General features: G+C 38.7%; 1 protein-coding gene across 1 annotated transcript in view; it reads right to left on the bottom strand.

Annotated features, from left to right (window-relative positions):
• The window catches only part of HBS1L (HBS1 like translational GTPase), a 105,624-nt gene extending 80,245 nt beyond the window's left edge, over nucleotides 1-25,379 (bottom strand). Inside the window, exon 1 of the mRNA XM_010707323.2 lies at nucleotides 25,319-25,379. Within this exon, the coding sequence (XP_010705625.1) occupies nucleotides 25,319-25,379 (61 nt within the window). The remainder of the gene's footprint in view (nucleotides 1-25,318) is intronic.
• Between the last annotated feature and the right edge of the window lie 797 nt (nucleotides 25,380-26,176).

The following is a 26,176-nucleotide window of genomic DNA, read 5'->3' as shown; positions in this document are numbered from 1 at the left end:
ATTGAGAATTACTGGGAATAAAACACCAACAAAATCAATAAGAAAGAAAGAAAGAAAGAAAGAAAGAAAGAAAGAAAGAAAGAAAGAAAGAAAGAAAGAAAGAAAGAAAAAAGGAAGGGAGAGAGAGAGAGAGAGAGAGAGAAAGAAAAACCAAAAGGTATTGTTTAAGAAAAATACCTGCTTGGCATGTGAAAACTCTGACCACATTATGAGTCATTGCAAGTGACTTCTGATGATTCACTGCCATTTTCTAAAACTTTGATAACAATCTCTAGTTGTTTCCAAAAACATTTTTTTTTTCCCAAACAAATAGCTTTGGCAGCTTTTCAGATCACAAAACTGCAATTTAGTTTTCTTCTTTAAGTCATATTAGTGGGTGTAGTAAGTTAAGATTGCTTACATTTCTTGCTTTTTGCATCTTGGAAGCCCATTTCTAGCTAATGCATTAAGAACTTGACTGCTGCAATTCCAGTTGTAAATTACTCTTAATTCTGGTGTTGATGGTCATTTCCTAGGAACAGGAACAAAGAAACAGAGCTCATACTGGTAGACCACTGGAATGCCATCTGATTCTATCTTTTGGTTGCTGACATGGCCTCTGTTTGAGCTAGTGACTCATACTTTATTTATGCAGGAATGTTTAATCACTTGCTTATACCAGTATCATTGCACAGATAAAAATAAAACCATGGACATTCTGTCAGGTATGAGAATATTTCTTCCAGTCAAGCATAAATCCCTTTCCAAATGACACAACATAAACTGAAAAAAAAAAAAATTTCCATACCAGAAAAAGAAAGTCAAACTAAATTGAAGTAAATTGACACATTCAGCAAAGCCCACATGAACAGAGTTTAGCAGTGAAAGACTCAGCTCTGTTAGTACTAGTGCTCCTGACAGTCTTCACAGAACCTATTTAGTTGCTTGATATGAATTTAGGCACGTTAAAAACTCTCCCAGCAATCACAGTATCCAACAATTTGGGCAGGCAACAGCTTTGAAAATTGACATTCTACAGCTTTGGAATAACTTTGAGTAGTTTTGAAAAGTGGTTCTGGTTAAATCTGCTTATCAGATAAATTGTTTAAATAAATAATTGATACATTTCATACTTAAGACTGCAGGAAGAATTTCTTGATTCTGTTCATTCTAGTGCATCTTCTTACATGGAAATAATGTGAAAATTTCGGATGGGAAACATTAATAGTCAGATAATTCTTTCAGTAATTTTGCTCCAAATTTTTGTTCTACTCCAAGGCGTACATCAGTGATTGCAACCACATGAAATAAAAGCTGGTCTTGTGTTAATCACTGAGCACTGTGTTGAGACATCCTTGATCACCATGTGAATGCTCCTAGTTCATTTCAGTGCAATATTGCAGAGGCCAACTAAACCACTCTCAGCTTGGTTTGAGCTATTTTGACTTCTTAAAGGAAGGCTTACCAAGTCTCAGTCAGAAATCTCAGCAGGGAGTGAGATTTTCCTAAATTAATTTTTAGAAAAACAGGGCAGAATACAAGGCTAGGCTGTAAGACTGTACGAATATTGATATTGGATCAGACCTAACACTGATCTAGCTCAGTATTTGACACACGCATCAGCCATGAGCAAAAACACTAAAGCAACAAAGCCAAGTACTGAATGATGTTTGCATTTATTAGCATTCAGCTATAAGAAATTTTGGTGAAAACTGTAACCTCCTGATGGAGATGTTCTATACTGATTTGCTTGATCTCATTTAATTTATCCATACTCTGGCATTCTTACTATCCCATTGCACTTGGTCATCACTGGAAAAAAATATTCTCCCTCTCTTAAGCCTACTGCTTGATAATTTTTTAGCGTGGTTCAGGTCCTTGTGTTGTAAGAAATAGAAGGCAAGAAAAGATTTTACTAAGTGTAAAACCACTTTATTGTGTCATTCTGTATTAGGCATTAATGTTTATATAGAAATCTGTATAGCTGTGCAAGTCTCTACTGAATTTTCAAGTTGTTTTTAGTGCACATGGACCTGGCAGTTTACACCATTTCAGTTACAGTATGTTGATCAACGCTTTTCTGATTCTTATGGGGACATCTGTTCATTAGCACGCAGGGAGGCCAATATCGCTTTAGGTAAAGATCAGCTAGTTCCTCTGTTCTACACACTTGGGAAGAATAGCATTGCTTATAAAATGTAACAAATGTTTCCTGGACTCCAGCCAATATATTTTTGATCTTTTCTTGATCTTCATTTTCACTAATCCTTTTCTTTTTGTATTTGTGCCTTTTGTTGACATGCCAAAATTCTGTCAGTCTTGTTTCCTCTTTCAAAAAATGTATTTTTGTTAAGTTGAATTAAGCATTCTACCCTGTTGCCAAGAGCAAATTAAGTTCCCCCCTTACTGAAATAAAATTTTGTAAAGTGTCCGGGCAATTAGCTCTAATATGTGGTTGCTGTAACTCTTAATTTTCCCCTTTCAAGGGTTTTCTTTTCCTCTGTCTTTGTTTCTGCACAGAAGATGTGAAATTCCTTCTCTTCCCTCTGGTTGTGGCCTTTTAGTTCCCCAGTATCCAGCAACCATCCACTGATACTTAGCCAAACCTCACTTTTAATCTATAATCCAAAGGTATTTGAAGTAACAAATTGTTCATTCTTCAAGCAGAAAGCTGAGCTGGTGGACCAGCCTGCTGGAACTGGAACAGAACTTGAAGAACAGACTTCTGAAGAGCTCTCCCAAGCACAGCATTTAAGCACATCATATTTGCAGCAAAAGATTTCCCATGAGAGCTGAAAACTGGCACAGCTCACCTGCATAACTCAACAACAGAAGTCTTTCACATCTTTGCATTTGTTGTCAGGGGCTCAATTCCAAAAGGGGGGTTCAAGGAGGAAAAATTACAAGCATATAATTATTTCAAGTAGCTGGAAAAGGAAAGGCCTCATTTGAGAATGATCACAACAAAGTCCTTCCTGGTGTGGTATGGTGGAATGGCTCAGCTCTGCCTTATCCTTCTAGCCATGCTTCAGCATCCTCACATCAATAGCAGCCTATTGAAGGTTTCTTCTCCAGGTTGTCTTCAAAAAAGAGGTTTTCCTTATCCCCTTCCCCAACCCTTTGCATTGATATACATGCAGGAAGGATAAGACAAGGATTAAGCTAGCCATACCAAGCACTCTAATGAGGAAGGATGTAATGAGAGCCAATGAAGCAGTTGTCTCAGTTCCAATAAAAAGTCATATTAAAAAAATCCTGGACAGTTTCCCAATGTCAACTAGATTAGGATCAGCTAATTTGTTTATAAGGAGTCTGACAGCTTGAACATTACTCTGTCAGTCACTGTCCCTCTCTTTCCTTTACATCCCTATTTATTTTGGCAGACTTAAGTAGTGCACATGATAAAACTGTGTTATAGTAACAGCCATAGTTCTATTTAAAACAGAGCACCAAAAGTCAGAGAAAAGCTTCTTGGATTCCAGAGCATATCTATATATATATACAAATTGACCAGCCATACTGCAAATGCTCTAACGAAGCAACAATGATTAACACATAAACCTGCGATGACATGAAATTATCTTTTGTTAAAATATACATATATATATATATATATATATAGACAGATATATACTTCTCTCCACAGATTAAGCAGGTGTATTTTCCTGCCTCACATACTTCCCATTGCTGATTGCCAATCCATCAATGCACTACTCCCTTAAGACCGAGATGTGGCTAAATTTTGTTGTTTCCCTTATTTCCTCCCTCATTTCCAGTTGTTTCTACAACACTTCATAAGCTGTCTCTTTCCTACTTTTATTTCCTCTCAACCCTAATTGGTAATTTAGAAGGGAGATACAGCCGAGAATAAGGTGCCCAGCCCTCACTGACTTCATTAAAAACAATGCACCAAGTACCCCTCATTGTTTGGAAATTCTCTTGTGAATAGTAACACATTAATAACTCAGTCTCTTTATTTTAAAGTAACATGGCTGCAGCTGTGTTCAGTATTTCATGACCCATCTGCTCCCTGCCTTTTCTAATACTCATCCATAGCATCCAATTTTTCTGCTCCTTCAGGTGACTTAAAATAATCTGCGTGTGGACAAGAGTAAGAAGCCTCAGTACATATTCCCAGAGAATAGTTGGGAGGATCCTGAAGGAGGTTATGATGACAGGTGTGAGCTGAAGCAACTTCTCCTACAGATATCCCACCATTGCTTTGTGGAATGGGTGGGAATGGGCATGGAACTCAGTCATGGGCAGTCTGCATCTGAACCTCCTCTGCCTTTTCTTTTTAATCCAATCAATTCAAATCCCCACGCAGACTCATTTTGCAGGATCTCACCATAGCAGCCATGTGTGACCTGCTCCCAACTTAATGCAGTTCACTAGCAAAGTTAGCTACCCTCCTCTGTTGTAATTAGTATTGGAATTCATCAGAACTCTGGTGCCTATTGTCATAGTGCTCCTAAGAAAACTCTCAGATATTTGAAGGCAAGTCCAATAGCCCACAAGGCCTGAACTTTCACAGTAACATTCTGCTCCAAATTTTACCTCCTCCTCTAGTTCATGAGTTTCTCCATACTCCTCATCTTTTCATTTCCCATCTGGAAACCTGATTCACACCCTATTCTGTTCCACTTGCTTTAACTTCTTAATCCTCCTTGATTCTTACCCCTGATAAGAATGAATTCTTTTTTATTAGTGTTATCAAAAGAATGAATTAAAATCAATGCAAGACTTATAATTCAGCTGCATTGTTGAAGTGAAAAGTCAAGCCAGTCAAAACAGCAAATAAAACATGCTCAAAGGTATATCACAGCAGCTTTTTAAAGAAAACACAGCCTCTTCAGAAAAAAAAACAGGCTTCTAAAGATGGGAGAGAGGTGCATGATCATTTAAGGGACAAGTATTCACAGAAGCTATTGGTAAAGTACATACAGTATTTTTCAAACTTTTCAGGTCAGCTATATGATTAGAAAAACCCATCTCAATATTGCCATGGTTTTCCCATCCTGAATCTACAATAAGATGTTCTATAGCTAAATAATAGTATTAAAAATATATCTACATACCATAACTTAACACAATTTTCCTAGTAAGGTCACTATTTTTTTTTTCTAGAATTTTCTTATATTAGATGAGAAAGGCAAAAAATAGTATTCCTGCAGTATCTTTGAGTTAGTTCATAATGCCACAAAATATATAGTTACTGTTTCTCAACTGTGATTCAGATGAAGAGGTCACCTTCTTTCCGAAGAGTGATTGTAATCTGTTTCTTATTCACTTTAATTCTCATTGATTTTGAAACTTTATTCTGCAAGATAAGTAGTACTTAAACTTTTATTTCCTGGCCCTCTGATTAGGATTTCCACAGTTGTAGCAAGTAGTCTTGAGAGGTATGTTATTTAACAAATATTATTTCCAAGCATGTTAATCAGAAAACCTTGGATGAAAAGCGGATTTAAATTATCATAAAGCATAAAATGCAAAAAAAAAAAAAAAAGACTATTATTAGTGTATTAGAAAGAGAGGAAAGTGATTATTCTCTATGTAAGACAAAAGCAAACATGCTTTCACACACATGAGATAAATAGATAAATTGCAGTCAAGCTATTTAAAGGGAAACATATTAACAAAGATAGAAAAGTACTGGGCAGAGCACAGAAGAAGTGAGTTTCTACTTTCTGAAGAAGATTTACATAAGTGATTTATGTTCTAGCTGGCAGAGCTAGATGAAAATTTTTTTAGAAAGAAATGAGAAAAATTTGGAAGTAGCCAGGCTAGCTGATTTTGAAACTTACAAAGATACTTTCCTAGATATGAATCTTTGAGAACCTGGAGAGGACAAAGGAAGATCCAGAAAATGAAGAAAGGTGTATACTTTTTAAAGAGGGAGAGAAGATGTGAAGATGCCAAGCATTATAAACTAATCAGTCACTAAAAATCCTGAACAAATTACTAAAAAATCCATGTCAAGTGCCTTGAAGGTGTGATTAAAAAAAAGGCAGCAAGGGAGTATGAAACCAAAGTAACTTATTTCTTTGATAGCTTCCAGGTTTAACACATAAAGGTGAAAGAGAAGATATGCTGTATGTCCACCACAGTAGTTTCATCATTGTCTAAGTGGTGTTTTTGTACAGAAGCAGAATCTAGATATAGTCACAATCAGGTAGGCTGAAAAAAATCATTTTCAAACCTAGTTGTCAGTGATTCCCCAAGAAACAAACAAACAAACAAACAAAACAAACAAACAAAAAACCTCAAGTATATTCTGCCAGGATTCTCACAAATCTAGTTGTATTTAATATTTCCATAATCATTTAGACACAATAGAAATCCTACTTGAAAAAAAATCTTGTGGGCAGCCACGAGCACTTTGGTGAAAAGGATTACAGTTCACATTAATCTTTTTAAATGGGAAGAATGGTGAAAAATTAGCAAACGGAAATTAGAGATGAAACCCATCCAAAGCTACACAGAAGCAGGATGCCACAACACGAAAGGAGGAACTATCTGGGCAATGTGGAAGATCAGAAACTGAATGAGACAGAAAGCAAAATTTAGTTTACTCTTTGCTGGGAAGATTTCAGACGGGGCCCCCAGAAGTATCCTAGTCACATCCGTAGCAATGGTAGATGTACTCTGCATTTCAATCCTCTTGCAAATCCTGAGAATTGAAGGGTACTGCCTGTGCTGGAGAGCTTTGATGAGGCATATTGTATTATGAAAAAAGCAAATGCTATGTATCTGACTCAAAGGCCACTTCACTACATACAAGTGACAATATGCTGGTATGAAGGTGAGTGATGAAGTCTTCTGGACATATTCTGGAAGACTTTAGTCATTTCACTGGCAGGGTGATTCAAGGATATATTTCAAGTACAGGTTGGACAATAACCTGATAATTACATTTGTTTTTACAGCAGTGGCGATAGTGTTTTGGGGAGGTTGCTGCACTTCCATCACTCATATGCACTCTAGTAGTTTAGAAGCAGGATGCTCAGAGAGGGAAACCTGTCTATAGCCCTGCTTGGGAAAAATAAGTTAGCCAGATTTATAAGAGGTCATGGTCTGGTCCCAACTGTTCAAGTATTAATGTGTCAGCCCGTACATTATGTCAATGAATTTTTGGTGCTGTTTTATTTGGGGTGTTTTTTGGTTTTACTGTGATCTTTTAAAAAAAGAAAAATATATATTTCTGGATTATATGTGATCTTTTACTGAAAAAAAAAAATATCTTCTAGTCAATAGTATTTTTTTGTTTTTTGTTTTACAAAACATTAGCACATAGCCCATTCTTAGGCCTTTATATCATAGACAACATCCAATGAAGTCAAGATCAGGAGCAGGATCTCCATTATGCACTGAATCATACACATACTTTTTTGTTAACAGCACAATCAAATTATCTTAGTTCTTTATTTCACTATTACAGACTGCACAGAGAAAGGCTAGGCTTATTCACAGGCACCAAGGTACCATAAAGATTGATCAAACACAATAAGTTAAATGGCAAGCATAAAGTTTCTGCATCAAAGTCTCAAAAGCCTGCTCAGGCAAAACACTCCTACATCTTAGCTGTGTACAAAACATTCCCAAACAGTGAGATACTGGCTTTAAATTTATAGACAGATGAACTGAATCATAAAAATTGGTCTCATATTATCCCACCCAAAGCATGGATGACTGAACAAAATAAGGGAAGCTAGATTAACATCCACGTTAGCTGGTGAGTTTCATGGTGACTCTGCCTCTGTACCTATCATTTCAGCTAGTGTAATATATTTTTCATAGCAACCACAGCTTGTAGGTGCAAGGACAGGGTAAAAGGGAGGAAAAAGAAAGCAGTATTTAGAGTTGAACTTTTTTTTTCTTCTCTTTTTTTCTTTTTTTTTTCTTCACTTAGCTCAAACACAGAAGTGATTCATTTTTACCAGTAGGGAAAGTAAGGGCATCCCTTTCATGAGTCAGATTCTTTATCTTGTGGATTTCTGTTTTCAATGTTTTGTTTCTTGATTTTGCTTTTAATTCCATGTGACAGTGACAAGCTTAGCACTGAAAAGATAACCACCAAATATGCTTTCTCCTCATCATATCAATCCTAGTAATTTTGATCTAAGTCTCAGTTCAGGACTCCTTGTTGCTAATACTAGTTGGAAGTGACCGACTCAGTTCAGTCTTAAGTGCCTCAAGTTATGAAAGCTAACAAATACGCGTCTTGTTCACTTCAAGTCAACACAGAACCTTGTCCCAGCAGGCCACATCTCATAGGCAGATAGATAAGTACATTTGAAAGCTTACCTTTAGCCCTTACAGTCTGAAATCCTTGATCAGCTTTTCTGGAAAAAAATTAAACAGTTCTGAATATTAACATGTATTTCACAATTTAGCCCTGATGTAACTCATCTGGGCCTCCCAAATCATACCAGAAATTAATCAGCCATACAGAGTTAAGGCTGAAAGGTCTCAAAAGTATTCACTGACTTTGCATGCCTCTGTTTACGGTTGTCTGGCTTTAAACACTTACCAGCAGGTGTCTAAATTAGGCTGTCTAAAAAAAAAGAAGAACCCAAAATGTGGGGGACTTTTCAGAAAAGATTTCCCCAGGTGATGAGGTCAAGGATTTTGACTGAGCCAGTCCTCAGTTCAGAAAAGGAAACCAAAGCCTGATCCAAAATTTACTGAAGGGCATGATAGGCTTGTATGACTCCAAAGTCTGTGGAAGTGACAATCACGATATATTCCAGATTGTTGTGTACTTCCAGATGAAGCTTGTATTATAGGGTGCTGTTGAAGAGAGATAATCACTTTCATATTGAAACTATATATTGCTTTGCTATGCACCTGCCTAGTTACTTAGTATACAGACCTCATCTTCTCTAAAAAGGAATAGACAAAAAAAAAAAAAAGGCTGTTTTGAATCTAATTTATTCATGATCTATGCTACAGTCCTGAAACCAAGGGAAGTATAATCTTCAATCTGTCTTAGTCAACAAATGTCCAAGGAACCAACTATAATCATTCTTACTGGTATCTGGGAAGCGTAACTAGCTTCCTTTGAGTTTTCATGCACCGAAACAGTATCTGACAAATCACTGTCACTTGGATACCAGCCATTTAGGTACTCTGATGCCAGACTTCCACCTCAGTTTTCAGCTCTGACAGAGACTCATTTCAAACAATTTAAATACTCAAAACACCTTGAACTATTTTTGAATTTACAGCTCTATCAAAATCCCTAGCTCCCCCTGACTGGCTACAAGGGCTTAAAAACTCCAATTCTCTTGCCTTCTCGAAATTTTATCAAAGATTAATTAACACGGGTTGAAATATATCCCTTTTCTCAACAAAAGAAAAGCTGTATTTTTTTAAAGTGATCACAAAGAGATTCAGGGTATGAAAATAAAAGATTTTAATGGTGTAGACAGAAATACAGTTTTGGAGAAGTTGGACTAACCACCTGATAGTAGCAAAGAGAGTGAGAAAGGAGGTCAAATGTGCATCAGTTAAATACACCTGTGAAAAGGGAGGTGTAGAGAATAAATCACTTAAAAAGCAGCAGAAGTCCATAAAACACCAAAACCAAAATATGGAGATCCCATCTTTCTTCAGACATCTTGTTGCATAAGAAAAGGACAGTATTTATCTTCCTTTAACTGAAGGAAATCTGGGACAAATCAACGGGTTTTCTGTCTCCTTTTGCAAAGCAGAGAAAGAGAACTCTAAGATCTTGGTAACTTTATGCATTTAACTAAGCACAGAATTTGCCCTAAAGTTTATCTTTGTAGGAGACAAAAGATCTTATTTTCATCAAATCTTTACTCCAGTGAGATAACACCATAAGATGAAATCCAGTAACTAAATGCTAGAAAACAGAAAAGTTCTGTCATCCTCACTTCTTAGTGGAGAGCTGAGTTAAAGAGCACTTGAAAGCTAGGTACACAAAGGATTATAGCTGAGCATCCAATTCCCATACCACCGTATCTACATTGCCAAGTAGAGCAGCTCAGAGGGAATAGATTCACTGCACGGACTGATTGATATGGGGGACACATCCTCTTATGGGATGGTTGGGTGACAAGTGCTGAAGTCAAGAAATATACCTCCTGTTCAGTCCCCAGAAACCAGAGACCTATGTGCTGAGCTATGTGGACTTCAGGAAGGTACTCCTCACCCTCCATCATTTACAGCTTTCATTTCAAATTGCACTGCCAGAGAAAGCAGTGCATGAGAGTCATATAGCGGCCGTCACTGGCCAGCTCAGGGCTGGATCAGTTTCACAGCCATGGGAGTACCACATCCAGCCCTGTGGAACAGCAGCAAGCAGGCCTTGCATGGGACTCAGCCTGGTGGTCCTGTAGCAGGCAAGCTGGCCAAGTAGGAATGTGTCCCTGGCCAGGGAATGATGGGTGGAGAGGGATGAGTGAATTTCAAGCCATCACCATCTGAAGCAGGGGCTTTGAGGTGTTTCTGCTGCCTATGTTCCATTTTAGGGGCTTGTACAGCATTTTAAGTAATGGCCCCAGGTTATTACAGCCATTTGTGGCAGAAGAAGGAAATACACCTTCATCCCCAGAGGCTCTGGCTAACACCACAACCACACAAGCATCCTTCCTCTTTTGTCCTTCCTCCCGCTAGTCAGAATCAGCTTACGTTAACACAACAGGGACATTTTTCATCACAGAGAGATGACACCCCAAAAGGCAATGCAATGAGATAGAACTTGCTGGGAGCCAGACACTATGGTCACCGTGTGGCACAAGGTCTATCAAATATGAAATGGCCATAACCCTATGAAAGACAAGATTTCTGTGGAGATGCAAATGGAGAGGAGACAGAAAGGTAAAAAGAACAGCTAAGGAAGGTGTGTATCTATTTGAAAGTAAAAGAAGGTAAGATTCATAGCTATCATCCTATTTCACACAATGGTGGAATTTCCAATGGATTCAATAAGACAACTTATTAACTAGCAAGATGTAGGACTAAAGAGAGTAGTATGCCAATGTGCAAGTTAGTGAGATGCCAACATTTTGTTTCCTCCCAATGGGAGGAGGAAATGTTCAATACTAGATTTTTTTTCAGATTAGAACATGATGTAAGTGCTTATTTTGGTAAGTCAATATAATCACTTTAGACCTTAAGATTTTGGCTTATGTTATGATAGAAAAAGCTAAAATAGTACTACTGAAAGCTCTGTGTATTTCATACAATCAATATATAGAATATGACTACTGAAATGAGAAACTATTTTGATAACTTCTTGCAAAATTTTTTCAAAACTTAATATATTCACATGAAAACAATTTTATTTAATTGAACAAGTACTTCAAGATTTCCACCCAACTTTCCGTTCATTATTTTTAACAAGCTGTACTTGCATGAACTGGAATTTCAATCTTAAAATATAAGGCTCAAAATCTTGCTGTTCCTGATGGAGAAGCCTTGCCAATTAGTTTTATTAGAAATGTGATATCACCTATTATCTTTCACAAGCCTTGGATCAGGCCCATACTGAAAGATCTATAGCTATATCTTTAATCACAGTAAAAATCTAAAGAGATGTAAATTAATAAAAAGTAATTAATAGATTTTTTTTCTTTCTCAAGGCATTTTCTAGCTTGTTGTTTTGATCATTATCATCAAACGCTTCATCTGAAGTGATTTATTTGGTGAAAAATGGTGAAAAACAATAACAATGAAAAATAAATTAAAATGCGTGGATTTTTTTTACTCAGTATTTGGAAAAAAGCTCTTTGAGAATTCACATTTTCTAACTACGGAGCTGGAGGAATATGTTTTATGTTTTCATTGCACATGCAGGAGTAGCAATGTGTATGTCAGATACTACCAAATATTGTGAAGTATAGATTTTCTTGTGGTACGTTGGCATAATTACCACCAGATTTTATCGAATTATTCATCTTTCATTCTTTCTGCTAAACAAACCAAAAAAATAAATAAATAAATGGAGAAGCGGGGAAAAGGTACAATCTCACAAAAGTTGTATGGAGTATGCTGTGGCCCTGTATTTTTCCAGTTATCTAAGGTTCTTTTTATGTCAAGAGTCCTGGCATCTGAATTTCTACAGAAGGAGAAAAAATACTTTGAGACTACAGAGCAAGTACACAGGACTGAGCTGATCTTGGTTTTGCAGCTGTAGAATTACAATGGGAACAAATAGGTAAGAAAAAACAAGACATGAAGCACACCTAGTAAGAATAAATTACATTTCCAAGTTTGGAGCAAGTAATCAAAATATTGAGATTTACTGTATAAAAGGTTTACATGGAAACATCAAAACAACTGTATTGACACACTAAATATTGGAATGTTTCTGCTACATGATGTCAGCCTGACAGTACTAGATGTTATTATTCTTCTAATGTCAAACACAATACAGACATCAAACTAGTGCTAATTTAAGAGCTTTAAAAAGTGAAGATATGAATGAAGTAAAACTGAAGCAGCCTCCGTCCCTCTGCCACTGGTTCTTCGTGAGGCTGGGTGACTGCATCCACCTGCCGTAACCTGCAGGCTCTTAACTCCTGCTTCCTCACTGCGGCTTGAAAAGCAGAAGGATACCAGGTAGGAGGTTGCTTACAATCACTCTGCTGCTTTTTGTGAGATTAAATGTGGGGATTTCCCACCAAAGTGAGGAAGAAAGCACACCTGTAAAGACTGAACATCACTAATGATTTGGCATGCCCTCCTTCCTGTTCCAAAACTTGCTGGGACATTTTTCACTTTTTTCAGCCTCTCTTTTGTGTTACAGCTGTATGACAATATGAAATTTTAAAGCTGTGAAGCTGTACTTTCCCATCTGCTCAAGTCTTAACATGACTGGGCTATTTTTCTTTTAGAAAAACTTAAGAGCTGTTTTCTACCTCTTCACTTTCCAGTCATTCTCTGTGATTTATTTTCCCTCACTCTCTCTTTCTGCTCTCCCTTTCTCTTTCATGTATCATGTTGATGCTCCCTGAAGGCTGTCCCACCTCATGCACTTCACCAGGGGAGCAGTGTGGGTTTCTGTGCTTGGATCCCCTGCTTGGATGGCATTCTGCTGATAGAAGCCTGGAGTGCACAAAGGAGATAAAACTCATTTCTCCTCTATGAAATAACGGTTGGACAAGAGTTGACCAGAATGTGTTCTGAAAGGGCCTGATCTAGTATCCACTGCAATCAATGGAAGTCTTCAACTGACTTCAGTAGGTCTCAGATAAAGTCTCATATTAACATTACAACTGCTGTCATTCACAACAGAGGCTCTGAGTGTTGCTGTACAACATGTTTTGTGAGAATAAAAAACAAATATGGCATGGTATGTTTATCTCTGCTGTTTTAAAAGAACATAAACTTCATTCAAATTTCTGCTCACTTTGTTTTCTTTCTGCTTTTATATATCAAATGTTCCCCCTGTTAGCAACCCTCCCTGTATTTTGAGATCTCTCAAGCCTCAACAGAAAGACAAGAATATTAAAAATCAACAAGAAAGTTTTCCTCACAAGTAATCTAGGCATTTGTGGTGATTAAGTGTGACAGAAGAAAAGACTTTAGAATAATTCAGATGAAAAAAAAGGTCCACCTTTTTTAATCGAATCTCACTTGCATGGGTGACACTGATACCATTATCCTCCATGTTTCATTGTGTTCCAGGAAGAAACAGACCTAAATATCTGATACAAAAACCCAAGCTGAACTTTCTCAGGCTGAAGATGTAGAGGGCTATAAAAAAGGCTCCCCTTTTAGAAAGTTGCCTCACTGCTACTTAATAAAAATCTGTAGAGATGAGAAAAGTCAATACAGCTGTGTCTGAGCCTGCCGACCCCCACTGTGTGGAGAGAAGGAAGTGGAGTAGGAGAAACTGTTCTAAAAGAAAGATCTCTCTGAGAGCTTTTTGCTTCAGTAACTTTCCATTTGATTTGTATCACAATCGTCTTAGTGACTCTCATGAACATTAATGGACTAATTTTTGTAACATCCTCTAAGGAGTGGAAATATTACCGCTTGTAACAATCCGAAAGCTGGACACAGTTAAGCTAAATGATGTGCTTTGGGTCACACAGCAGGCCCGTGGTAGCATGCAGTCCTTAGCACTGAAACTCAGCCTCACGATGACATCAGCAATTCCAAGAAAACCTTGAGCACCTGACGAAGTTGTACCAGTGTGCTTTGCTTCTGGCTGTTGCTCTTGAAATCATCCTGTCCAGGGCTGATCTTCATGCTTCATGTCCTGGGCTTTGTCCTGTCCTCATTTAGATTATTAGAGAAGTCCTTTTGATGCTGCTATGAACAGAAGCAGGCATATGACATTACGAAAGGGGCCTGTTAAAGAACTGAGAACTAAATTCAGGATTGCATCTGTGTCTCAATTCTGTTTGTCTTAACTAATGTATATACTTATAGATACACACACGTGCACATTTTTTCTACCAACGTGGCTATTATACCACTTGTACCTTTTGCCTGCTCTCCATGTTTTTTTATGTATCCTCACCTACCACCTCTGAAACTACCATACTGAAGTTAAAGAGAGCCTTTTAAATTGTAGTTTTTTATGCTGAAACCCCAGTACAGGAAAGAACAAACTGATCAATGAACACTGAAGTCAGCTACTTTTTATCTCTTTATATTATACTTTCCCCAGCTAGTTTGGCTTTTAGCTTTTACTAACTCAGTAATAACTCAGCATTTAAATATAAATATAAATGTATTTAAATTATTACTACCAATGAGGCTCATCTGTATGAAAAATTATATAGTTTCATATATATAGTTTTTATATATAGTTTTTATATGTAGTTTTTTAACACAATTTTCAGTTAAACTGATGCAGTAAAATCTACTCAAATCATGTGCAATTCATATAGATTTTATCCCAAATAAGATAAATTAATTTGAGCTGCATTAAATAAAATTAATTAAATTTATATTATGTTTTATACTATTTTCACTAATATGTTTTCCAGTGTGATTTCAAGTTAAACAATTTCTACAAATTTAACTTTGTAAAGACAAAAAAACTAAGTCTAGTCTTAGCACTTCAAAGGACTAAAATGCTGACATAGTTAACAGATAGCCAGACTAAAAGGAATTTTCACAAGTAGCTACCAAGTTTTAGCTTAAGGACAGTTAAAGGTAAAGGAGAGATCCCCTACACTGCAACTGAATAGGAAATGCAGAGCATTTTTTAGCTGATCATAGTTCTCCTAATCAAGAAGGAAAAAAACAAGATGAAACCCTTAAAAACCTCAGGAAATTTAACTATGACTTTATGCCCAGAAAAAACTCCAAGAATTGGCAATGTAGCCAAAGAGAAACTCTGTAAAGTATTTGCCAAGATGTAAAAGAATCTGGTAATTATTATTCCTTAGTAGGATTGATGAATGGTTTTCTAGTCCTACACCTCTGGCACTCTGAAGAACCTCACAGAGATGTCCCTAATAAGTCAGGCATAGACATTGCAGAAGTATTCCCAGCTAACGGCAGGCCACAGAAAAGCATTGCAACCATATGTAATCAAAGCAGTAGGCAGTACTTAAAGACTGATTTTGGTCATAGATGTGCAAGGAACGCAAGATGTAGGAAATGCCAGAGGAAAGGTCATTTTTCAGTTGTATGTTGATCAAAAGGCAATAAGAAGGAGCATGCAGGCCATTCTTCTTAGGCTCTAGTGCTTGTGTTGGTAGCTCTGATGAACCTCAGAAAGTGGATTTCCTAATTTATGGTAAGCATATGAGCTTTAATCAGGGTTTAAAACTAAAGTCTATTGTCAGGGCTAGTATACAAGAATCTTCATTACCAATCCAAACTAAAATTCACAAGCATCATCTTTGATACGTCAGTGGCAAGAACTGGCCTTGAAAATGCATTTGACAGAGGATATAACGCGCATCTCATTTGCTGGGATGTAGCATATCGTCACAGGCTAATATTTAGCCAACATGTAGGCCAATACAACTGATGCAGAAGTTCAAAAGGTGCACTGGAAGAATGTGAGTCTCTTGACATGTCAAGCAAGAAAGACAAAATGCTGGAGAGGTAGCAATGCCCTGATAGCAGTGATGCAGAGCATGAAAGCTCATTTCCTGATGAGGTCAGAAAAAAACAGTCAAGAGATCTGAGCATCACAGTAGCAGCTCCTGCAGGATGAAGCAACATAACATGTGTATAGACTAAGGTCAAACTGGCTAAATCCTCAGAGGAATGCAATGCATTCAGGTAACCACTCTCCCAAAGCAATCAGGCAGATAAATGTGTTTCCCCAAGATACAGTATCTCAAGTAGACTTGGGTAGAACTTGCAATTTGCAAATTTTCAAAATTATTTTCAAATTTCTCCATTAGGCAAATACTTTTAATTATGTAATTATTCTTCTGGTACTGGCAAGAAGATAATTCAGGAAGGCTCAAGTCTTAAGTATTCCTATACTATGCGTTATTAATTATAAAAGGAGGTCATGGAGGTTTGAGTGTTTCCTTAAGGTTAGTAAGTGCAAAAGTGTTTCTTTGAACATCATCATTACTAATTCAGAGAGAGCAGGAGACACTTACTAAGGGAGAATTTCTTCTACCTGCAAAAAGCCTGGTGGGTTTCATGCTGCTCTCCTGTGAAATGAGAACAGATGAAGACGTATATTCTACAAATGAATCTTTTGTGAGTTTCACTGTTGTCTGTAGCAACTCTGAGGTCATTCTCTGCAATCATCTCATTTGTATAAAAAAATAGAGGAATACAGAGTGTTTGGTCTTTTCCAACTCTCTACAAGAAGAGTAGTGTTTCATCAACCAAATAGCCTAAAGATGCTTCTTATAAAGGAATAAGAATTCCTGGTGTTGCTCCTTTCCTTGTAAGAGTAGAACAGTTCTCTTTCTTTCCTATCTAATATGAAATCACATGAAGTTTCATGAGTAGTTTCTAACACAAGATTTCCACTAAAAGGCTATTTGGGCCTGCAAAATCAGGCGTGACATTGTCCTACAGAAAGTTTTCATAACAATGGGTATCATTGCAAAAACAAAAATCTAAATATATTTATCCCATGGCTGAAAGCAAGGCCACCACGGGGTCAGGGAAATCTACAGTCCATTGTTCTTTGGGAAAGTCAAAACAAATAAAACACAATTATCTGACCAAAACCCAATAGAGTGCAAAGTCACAAAACATCATGCCTTTTTAGTAGTGAGTTATTTACTAAATACAAACAAAATTCATATTCCTCTAAGGGTTTGGGTAATCCGTATAACCTGGAAAGTAAACTGAAAACAGAAGACAGGAAGGCCCTGAGGCTTTTAGAAACTGCTGGAAAAAAAAAACAAAACAAAAAACATATTTCCATAGAAGGTTGGAACACATGAAAAAGCCAGACAACCTCTGAATACTGACACATGAGTACAGCAGTACAAAAAGGGTGATTTTCTGATAATGCCAGCTTTGTCTGAGGAAGACTAGAAGAGTGGTTGTCAATCTTTGTGCACAGGAGGGAGAGAAATAGCCAGTTGGGCTACAGTATTAGCCAAAATACTTAGGAACTGTGTGGTTGCAAAGTACAACTAAAATGTCACTGGAAAGGTTAAGAGTATGCTTTCTTACAGGGGAATTCCAGAGGAACTATTATTAAAAAAAAAAAAATGGACTATGGTTTATAGAGCAAGGTTTCAAAGCTTTTTTGGCAAGATTTAGTTTCCAATGCATTATCACCAGCCCTCAATGTCCTGAAGCAAAGGCAGAGACTGGAAGAAATGTGTAGACAAGATGATCCTTCCTTGGCACAGTTATGTACAAATCAGCTCCTGTTATGTCAGCTAAATAAAACAGACTCCATAGGGAAGCACTTGCATTCTCAATGACTGACTCTTGAGAAACTGTCATCTGTCAGTCCATCCATCCACCTATTTATTTATAAAAGATAGACATTGCATAGTCTATATTATGATATCCAGTGGTCTCTGAACCATTTAGATTTGGATAGAAATTTAGATGAGGAGTAAAAGTCCTCCTGCAAAATCATAAGAAAAGTTGTCTCCACATAACAGTGTTTCTACACAAAATCCTACAGGTTTTGTCAAGAGTGCCTACAATTGCACATTTAAACAGTAACAGCAACATTGCAAAGCCTACAGGTATCTGAGGTCAATGAATTCAGTGGAATGTTTTTATTCCCCACAGCTGTGCAATCAAGAAACTTGTGAAATGTGCTCATGTTTAAAGAGTCCCGAAACATCAGCTCTAAGCAGAGCAGTATGCTCATGACATTCATTCAGCCAAGTCTGAAAGCTAGGGATAGCCCATTTAAACATTGTCGTTGTTGACTGCTTCATCATTTACATTAGGAGCATTCAAAAGGTTTCTTGGTTCTGTCCGGACTCTTTAAGAATCACGCTTATCCTAACCCAGGGTGTGTGTGTGTGCATTAGCCTACTACACTGGGATTTAGGACATCTGAGGTTAATTCCTGAAACATTACAGTATAATCATGCAGTTCATACATGTCTGACAAGAAGTTATTTGTCATAGATCCATAACAGCACCTAGTTGAAGTGTTGCCACAGTGTATTTCTAGGGCCTAACCTAAGAGTTGTCCTCCTATCTAGTTGTATTTGGGCAGAGAGCAGGAGTATAAACAGACATTGGCCTTCTCATCAAATTAAAGCAACATCTGACAAGTTACAGATAGTTAGGAAAGATGTTTTATTTATTCATATGCACCTCTCAGCAATTCAGCTGGTTCCCTAATTGTCTTGGTTAAGACAAGCAAGTTGCCTCTACTTGCCCCATTTCTAACCACAAATTCTAAGGATCCACTTCACTGTAGCATTTTCAGAGCTACAAAAGGTACTTTTCCTTACTTCCTTTCTCATTTTCTTTTGCACGGAAATGGCACCCAGTGCAAGACTGCCTCTCTTTTAATGGCCAATTTAAAAATAATCAGATTTTCAAGAAGGTGGAATTGTTCTATAATTTTTGCTTATGCAAAGTAGGTGTATTAAAAAAAAACAACAAACCACTCTCCAGAAGAGCTACCATCATACTTGTATTTCTCCCTGAGAAAAGGGAATTTCCCTGAAAACTGCAATTTCCTGAAACTGGGATAAAGAATTTTAGAGAAAGTTCCATGTGAAAACACAAAAAGAGGCAAGGCATTAAGAAATAATATATGATAATTACAAACAAAGCAATGAACTCAGCATAATAAAGTTAATACACTCATGCTTTATTCTTAATGAACAAAGTAGTAAATATTTTATTACAGATTTAAGACTAATAGGTGACTAAGTAAAGGAAATTTTTTCCACTAACAATGTTGCACGGCAAGTCCCTCCACCAGTTTTTATAGGAAGGAAAGGAAGAAAAATCTTCCTTCAACCCAAATATATGGATCAGAAAAACTGTGTGTGGCTGTATCTGACTATTATCTAGCAGTCATTTTCCCATCAAACTGAAGTGCAAACCATTTTTCCCAAAGCAAGTTCACCACTGACAAGAAGTTCAGAACTCTTGACAGAGTTTCTGTAGCATCTCCAAAAATAACCGAGAAATCAGAAACCAACTGGTGAACTTATGGTACAAGAGGCACACGATGGTCCAGCTCCCTCTTCACAGCTCTTTGTACTTGATGGTGCTGACAACACTAGAGCTTGTATACGTCAATATACTATCTAGATATGAGTCAGAAGACATATGGAGAATACATATGTGTATTTGCAAGAGTAAACTTTTAAAGTCACTTTTCTGTTCATAACCACACTGAAAATAAAATAAATAAATAAATAAATAAAAAGAAGGAAAAAAAAAGAAGAAAAGAAAAACACAAAACACGACCAAGAAACAATCAGCTAAACAAAAAAGTTGTGCAAAGCTGACAAAAACAGTCACTAACGCTTATCTAAATCATTAGCTTGTCATCTCCTTCCTTGTAACTCCAGTGAAGAATATAACCCAAATATATTAGTTACCACTAAATAAATAAATAAATATTTCAGTTTTCTATAGACACTTTCCCACCACAAAATCTCTGGAAAAAAGTAATTGCATATACATAGGAAAAAATGCTTTCCAATTCCAAAGTACAATTTCGGAGCTGTACGCGTAATGCAGCCATGTGCTGGGCGATCTGTAATCCATACTAGAAAGCAACAGTAGATGGCCTACTTTTCACAAAAAGTGAGAGCTAGAGAAAACCACGTTGTGCCATAGGGAGGAGAAGCACACATACAGCCTTCATTATTAATTGGCATACACAGAAAGAGCAAGCAGAAACAAGACAAGTAAAAGAGAGAAGGGAATTCTCCCCGAAAACATATGGGAAGTACAACACAAGCATAATAAAACATTAAACAATAGAGCTACAAACACCAGTGTGTCCAGAAAATGCAATCATTAGTAATGAGCATAATGAAAGCACTGGAAGTATGACTGCAAAAGTCAATGTCTTCTCTTACATGTGTGAGAGGGTGCACAGCAAGAGACTAGGGCATCTAAATAAGAAAATGTATGAAAGAATCTTCCAAGTATTGTTTTCTATATAACTCACCAGCCTTCGCTGAAGGGAGAAGTAAAGGAAAGCACAGAAAATTCCATTTTGACACCTGTCTTCTAAAACTGTTTTCATTTTCACAATTTCTCTTTGTAGTTATGCGCAAGGGAGTTACAAAAAAACTAACACTTGCAGCAAGGCAGTCCTGCAGCAGGCCTGCTTTTCTATTCACTGATGTCACTGGTCCCCTGGAGTAACTCCTTTTCAAAATCAGCCACCAAGGCTCAGATCCCTAAAGGAAAACAAGTGCCCAGCCTCTGTTCAGGTGCTCTCTGTTCAAAAAGCTGAGTGTGCTGCCTTCTCAATACTTCTGGTTATCCTTTTCCTATTTGGTTGAGTCTCACACCAGAAGTTTCTGAGTGTGGTCAATGAACATTTACTGTACATCTCTTGAAATATTTCTGTAGGTCTCCAAAGCATTTAAAACACTGGAAAACCAGTGGATGAATGCAGATGCAATGTTGCAAGTAATTCGCAGAGTTACTGTAAAAAAGCATTTTGCAAATGTGCTTTTGAACAAAATACACAAAGCCTGTTGGACACAAATACTCAACACAGCAATTGCTTCAAAGTTGTGTAAAACAGCAATCACCTCTTCAAACACTTAGTCTTCTAATTAGGATCCAATAAGCTTATTTCAAAGCTGATGTTGTGACATGAAAGAAGTTTAACTGGACGAGATGGAGGAGCGTAGGGGCACAAGAAAGTCAGGAAGGAGCGCAGCATTATTTGGATACACAAGGTTATTGCCAACTTAATTTGACCAGCTCTTAAACATCAGTGTGTAACAAGGGCTGCAATATATAAAATGGTGGTGATTAATTTTGTCTTGACCTGAAAAGATTGTTTTCCTCAATAATCTTTTGGCACCTCCTACTGACTACTACAAAAAAGAGTAACATTGGGCCTGAAGGTATAAAACAAATACGGTGGGAAGTGAAAAGTTTTACCATGCGGCCTACATTGGACTACACAGAGATATGGAAAGTGTGAAGGAAAAATAAAACAGAAAGAAAGGTCTGATTCCTCTTCATGGAACTCATAAGATTTGAGAACGATATAAGAATGTAAGCACGTAAAAGGTTGGATTACTGTAAGATGATAATGAACTAACAGTGGATAACCTGGTGCAGAGGGTGTCTCTGTTACGCTGCCATGCTCTGCATGGCACAAGTGGCTGAAGTCATCCGCATGTGTTTACCCTGTGTGGCACTACTATGGCCTATAGGTTGAACTCTGCTTTCAGTTACAGCAGGGTAAACCTACAGTACATGAAAACCCATCAGTGGAGTCCCTCTGCATTTACAAGAGCAAAAACCGGAGGAAAGCAGCAGGCTGGATTCCCTGCTAAAGCAGTGCAAAAGTGCAGCTCAGTCAGAGGACACACTTGAAAGCAGCTACAGAACAAAGCCGCTCTCCTTGCCAGCCGGGCACACAATGTAGTAACCACACCCTCCGAGGTAAACCAGGTACATAGAGCAAATCGCTTCTTTTGTGAGTAGGGTTTACTTTATCATTTTGAAAGGCATATTGCTATTTCTTGACATATTAGTACACTTAAATGAGTCACTTAAGAAAATAAACTTATTTGCCTGTGTTTACATTTATTAGTCCTACCCTCTATTATTAATCAAATTTGTCTAATGCTTTTATCACGCTGTGTTCTAAATAAATAAATAAACACTGCAATTGCCTTTGAAATACTTGTTGCTAGCAAGAAGGTAAAGGCAAGAAAGCACATTGTCTGCTGTGTGGCAAGAGTGGGTGGAAGGGATGCACTGCTCCAGGTAAGGGATGATGTCAGCATCCCACCACATTGTTAATTCTTGCTTCGAATATAAGTGACCTGTGACAGGTTAGGAAGATGGAGCTCTACATGCCATAAGTGCTTCCCATTGCTAGCACTGCATTTTACAAAGGATGAACTACTGAAATTGTTCTGTGGCTGGGTTTCAGAGAGGTGCTGCCCTGCACCAAGCCTGCTCTGCTCCATTTGCAGTGCTGCTGCTGCTCAAGGAGCTGGGCCCTAAGCCCCGTTGTGCACCCACTATACTATGCTGTTTCAGAACAAATTGAGTAACAGCTTCTGTACAACATATGTTCCGTTCAAATAGAGCTCTATTTTTGCAGTTGAAAGGCCTGGGGCATTTCTCTCATTCCAAGCCGTACACAAACAAAGAGGGTTTACCACAAAAAAAGAACCTCTGCTGAAGCGTGGAAGGTTTCTCTTTGCTCCCTCACTCCAGATCCCAGTTTCACCAAGTTGTGCCCCTTTCTTTCATTCTAATACTACACTACTTGATCTGACAGGTCTCTCCTGGCAGCAGCCCTCTTGGTTTCCCCTTCTCTTTTAGACTGACAGACTCAACTAAGACTCAGCTGTCAGAAACTGTAGGTATTATACCAGAAAGGAAATAGAGCTCATATGCTGCTGATGATTTTTTTCATACCAAATTTCTGTTGATTTGTTCTAACCATATCACTGGATTCTCATTGCTACCTGACCTAGGCTAAGGCCAAATTTCCCTTTAAAATGAATGAAGAAATTAACAGCTTAATCACTGTTGCCTGGCACTCACATTGTTCCAGAACACCACAGATTCGCAGTGTGGGTGCTCAGGTACACTCCAAAGCTCATGCAGAAATACAGTGGGCCTCTCCAATGGCATGTGCTGCCATCTCCACTGCTGGAGCAGTAGTCAGAAGAGTTCTTCCTCCTGTCTCTGAAGACGTGCACATGCTGCAAAGTGGGACTGGGAGCGTGTCCCTGCACTCCATGTAGACTGGGCAATTGCTTCCACTCGATGGTGCAGAGGGACCACGCCTCCTGCTGGCCCCTCACTTCACCAGCATTTTGGCCCTGAGCAGGCGCTCACAACACTCATCTTCAAATGGAGGTGGTGACACTACCTCTTGACTTTGGGGACAGTGCCCTTCCCACCATGGGGTGCTGAGATTGTGCATGCTCCCAGTGCACCTTACTGGAATGAAACACTGATGCTCATGGTTGGCCATAAATAGAATTAGGCCATTGACAGAAAATCATTTGAGTTGGAAGAGACTCTTAAGTGTCAACTGGTCCAATGCCACTGCAATGTACAGGGACACTTTATAGATAGATGAGGTTGCTCAGAGCCCCATCCAGCCTGACCTTAAGTGTCTCCAGGGACGGGACATCCACCACTTCTCTGGAAATGTTCCAGTTCCTCACTACCCTTACTGTAAAAAACTTCTTCCTTATACCCAATCTCAATCTCCCCTCCTTTAGTTTGAAACCATTTCTCCTTGCCCTTTCACAACAGACCCTGCTGAAGAGTCTGTCCTTTCTTATAGACTCCCTTGGGATACGGAAAGGCCGCTCTCAGATCTCCCTGGAGCCTTCTCTTCTCCATGCTGAACAGCCTCAGCTATCTCAGCCTGTCCTCATAGGAGATGTTTCCATCCCTTGGGTCATTTTTGTGGCCCTTCTCTGGATGCATTCCAACTTGTCCATCTCTGTCCTGCAACTGAGAACTCTGTATTTGGACACAGCACTCCAGGTGACATCCCTTACTCTTACCTGTGGGCTGAACAGACACCTCTGAGGGACCCAGCGCTTGATGCAACCTGTGCTAAACCAGAGGCAGTTACTTGCTTCCTCCCCAGCCTTTTTAATCAATTGTCCTAATTTCTTTTAAGAGAAACTGTTAAGAAGTTTACATCAAAAGGAAACATACTTCTTTAAAAATTTTCTTCCAACACCTCCCCAAAATCTGATTTTCAATTATAAAAGTACTAAAACTACAGTTGAAACGTTACAGTAACTCCAGTCTAAAAGTGAAACTAAAAAAGTGAAAGTTGCTTACTGCTTTTCACTGCACAAGCTGAGAGAAATGCTGAAAGTAAACATAAAACACAGACCGATGTGATTATAAAAATGCTCCTGGCACTTGAAGATGCCTTTGGAGCAGAGGGAAAAAAAGGTGAACATCTGTAACACTTGTGTTAGAAAAACACGTGTGTGATTGAATGCACTGCATGACACTGATCCCACAGTACTTGCAGGTTACGTGGCAAACGTAGAAAAATTAGGAATAACACACTGCTAGAGGCAGCTCCTGGGATTTCCCAAAGCCTGAAATGAATTGCAGCCACCACCTATCCACCTGGGGATCCCCGATGTGAGTGTTCAGTGCTCTCCTCCCATACAGCTCCTGCTCTGCTTGGCTGTCCCCTGCTCAGCCCACTGGCCCATGGAGCAGATTGCTGTGGGGACGCACTGGGGCTGCACACAACACGTCCTGGGGCTGATGTTCAACAGGGATTTACACAATGCTCTGACCGTGCTCTTAGCTCCACGTTGAGGTTTTTGTTTGCAGCAGAGGTGTAGGAAATCAGGTAACTCGATGCGTATTTACTGCTTATATAATTACCTTTATTAAATTACTTATATAATTTGTGTAAGTAAAAGATCCCCAGAACACACAGTCGCACTGCTTACAATTACTCTGTTGGTTGATGCAATTACTATAAATAGGCTGAGAGACATCACTAATTAATGAAGTCAGAGGGGTAACACAAGAGCTCTGCTGCTGCACATACCCTGGACACAGCACATGCAGAAGGGGGATTCTTGTTCTTTGGGGCTTTGGCAGGTGTCTACCAGAAAGAACCCTTACATCCTAATTGCCTCAGGCTACACACACTCAGAAAAGAAAATGAAAAAGGAGGGTCATGGCTCATTTTTAGTTAAACTTTAAAAATGAAGCAGCACCAGTGGAGCCTATGTATGTATCTGCTTGATTTCAGTGGGCTCCATACATGCGGACTTGGGGAAGACCAATCTGCAAACGTGGAGTGATGGTGTAATTTCCCTCTTCATTTTGACCATGATAAAATATGTTTTATTTGCAACTTTAAGTATTTTTATAAACTAAATGTGTTTATAAACTAAATGTGTGTGGGAAGGGGGGAAAAAAAGCTTTTATTCAGTCAGTGAAGAAAAAATGTGGTCTCGCATAAAACCTTCAGAAGAAAATTGGGCATCCTAACTGTTCTCTTGAGAGCAATAATGGACATTCTTTGCATTTATTCAGCGAATTTGCATCCAAATGGGGAAGATGTTGGATTTGTCTCAGTTCAAGTCGAAATGTTTACAAAAATCAGCACGGAAAGACACTTCCTGCAGCAGCAGGGAGGGATAACCTCGCACCGCTCAGGTTGTACCTGCGTGGGAAGCTACGGGCAATTGCACCATTTCCCCCAAACGTGCAATTTCGGTCACAAAATCAGTAGCGCCTGCTCCGAGCAGCAGACCCAGTTGTCCCGGCCCAGCCTTACAGCTGCAATGTGCTGTACTGCGGGCCTCTGTGTGCCGAGCAGCACTGAGCGGGGCAGCACCGATGACTCTCGTTAACAGTGGAGGATGCGGGACTGGACCCTAACGGGGCTGCTGTTATCACCCCCGTTACTTGTAAGAAAGCGGCATCTTACAATGTACCGCGCCCGGTGCCCAGATGCAGCAGACTCGTTTAGAGCTGGACAAACGGAAGCCGAGAAGCAGCTCCCGTCGGAGGTGTGCAAAGCTGCAACAACGGGACAGCAGAGCAGGATGCTGAGGGACAACGAGCTCCCCACGAAGCGACGTCCATGCGGAGCTCAGGGCGCGGCCCGGCCCGC

The sequence above is a fragment of the Meleagris gallopavo genome, chromosome 2 (genome assembly GCF_000146605.3).
Source record: "Meleagris gallopavo isolate NT-WF06-2002-E0010 breed Aviagen turkey brand Nicholas breeding stock chromosome 2, Turkey_5.1, whole genome shotgun sequence".
NCBI classification, from domain to species: domain Eukaryota; kingdom Metazoa; phylum Chordata; class Aves; order Galliformes; family Phasianidae; genus Meleagris; species Meleagris gallopavo.
This window is presented reverse-complemented; position numbering and strand designations above follow the sequence as displayed.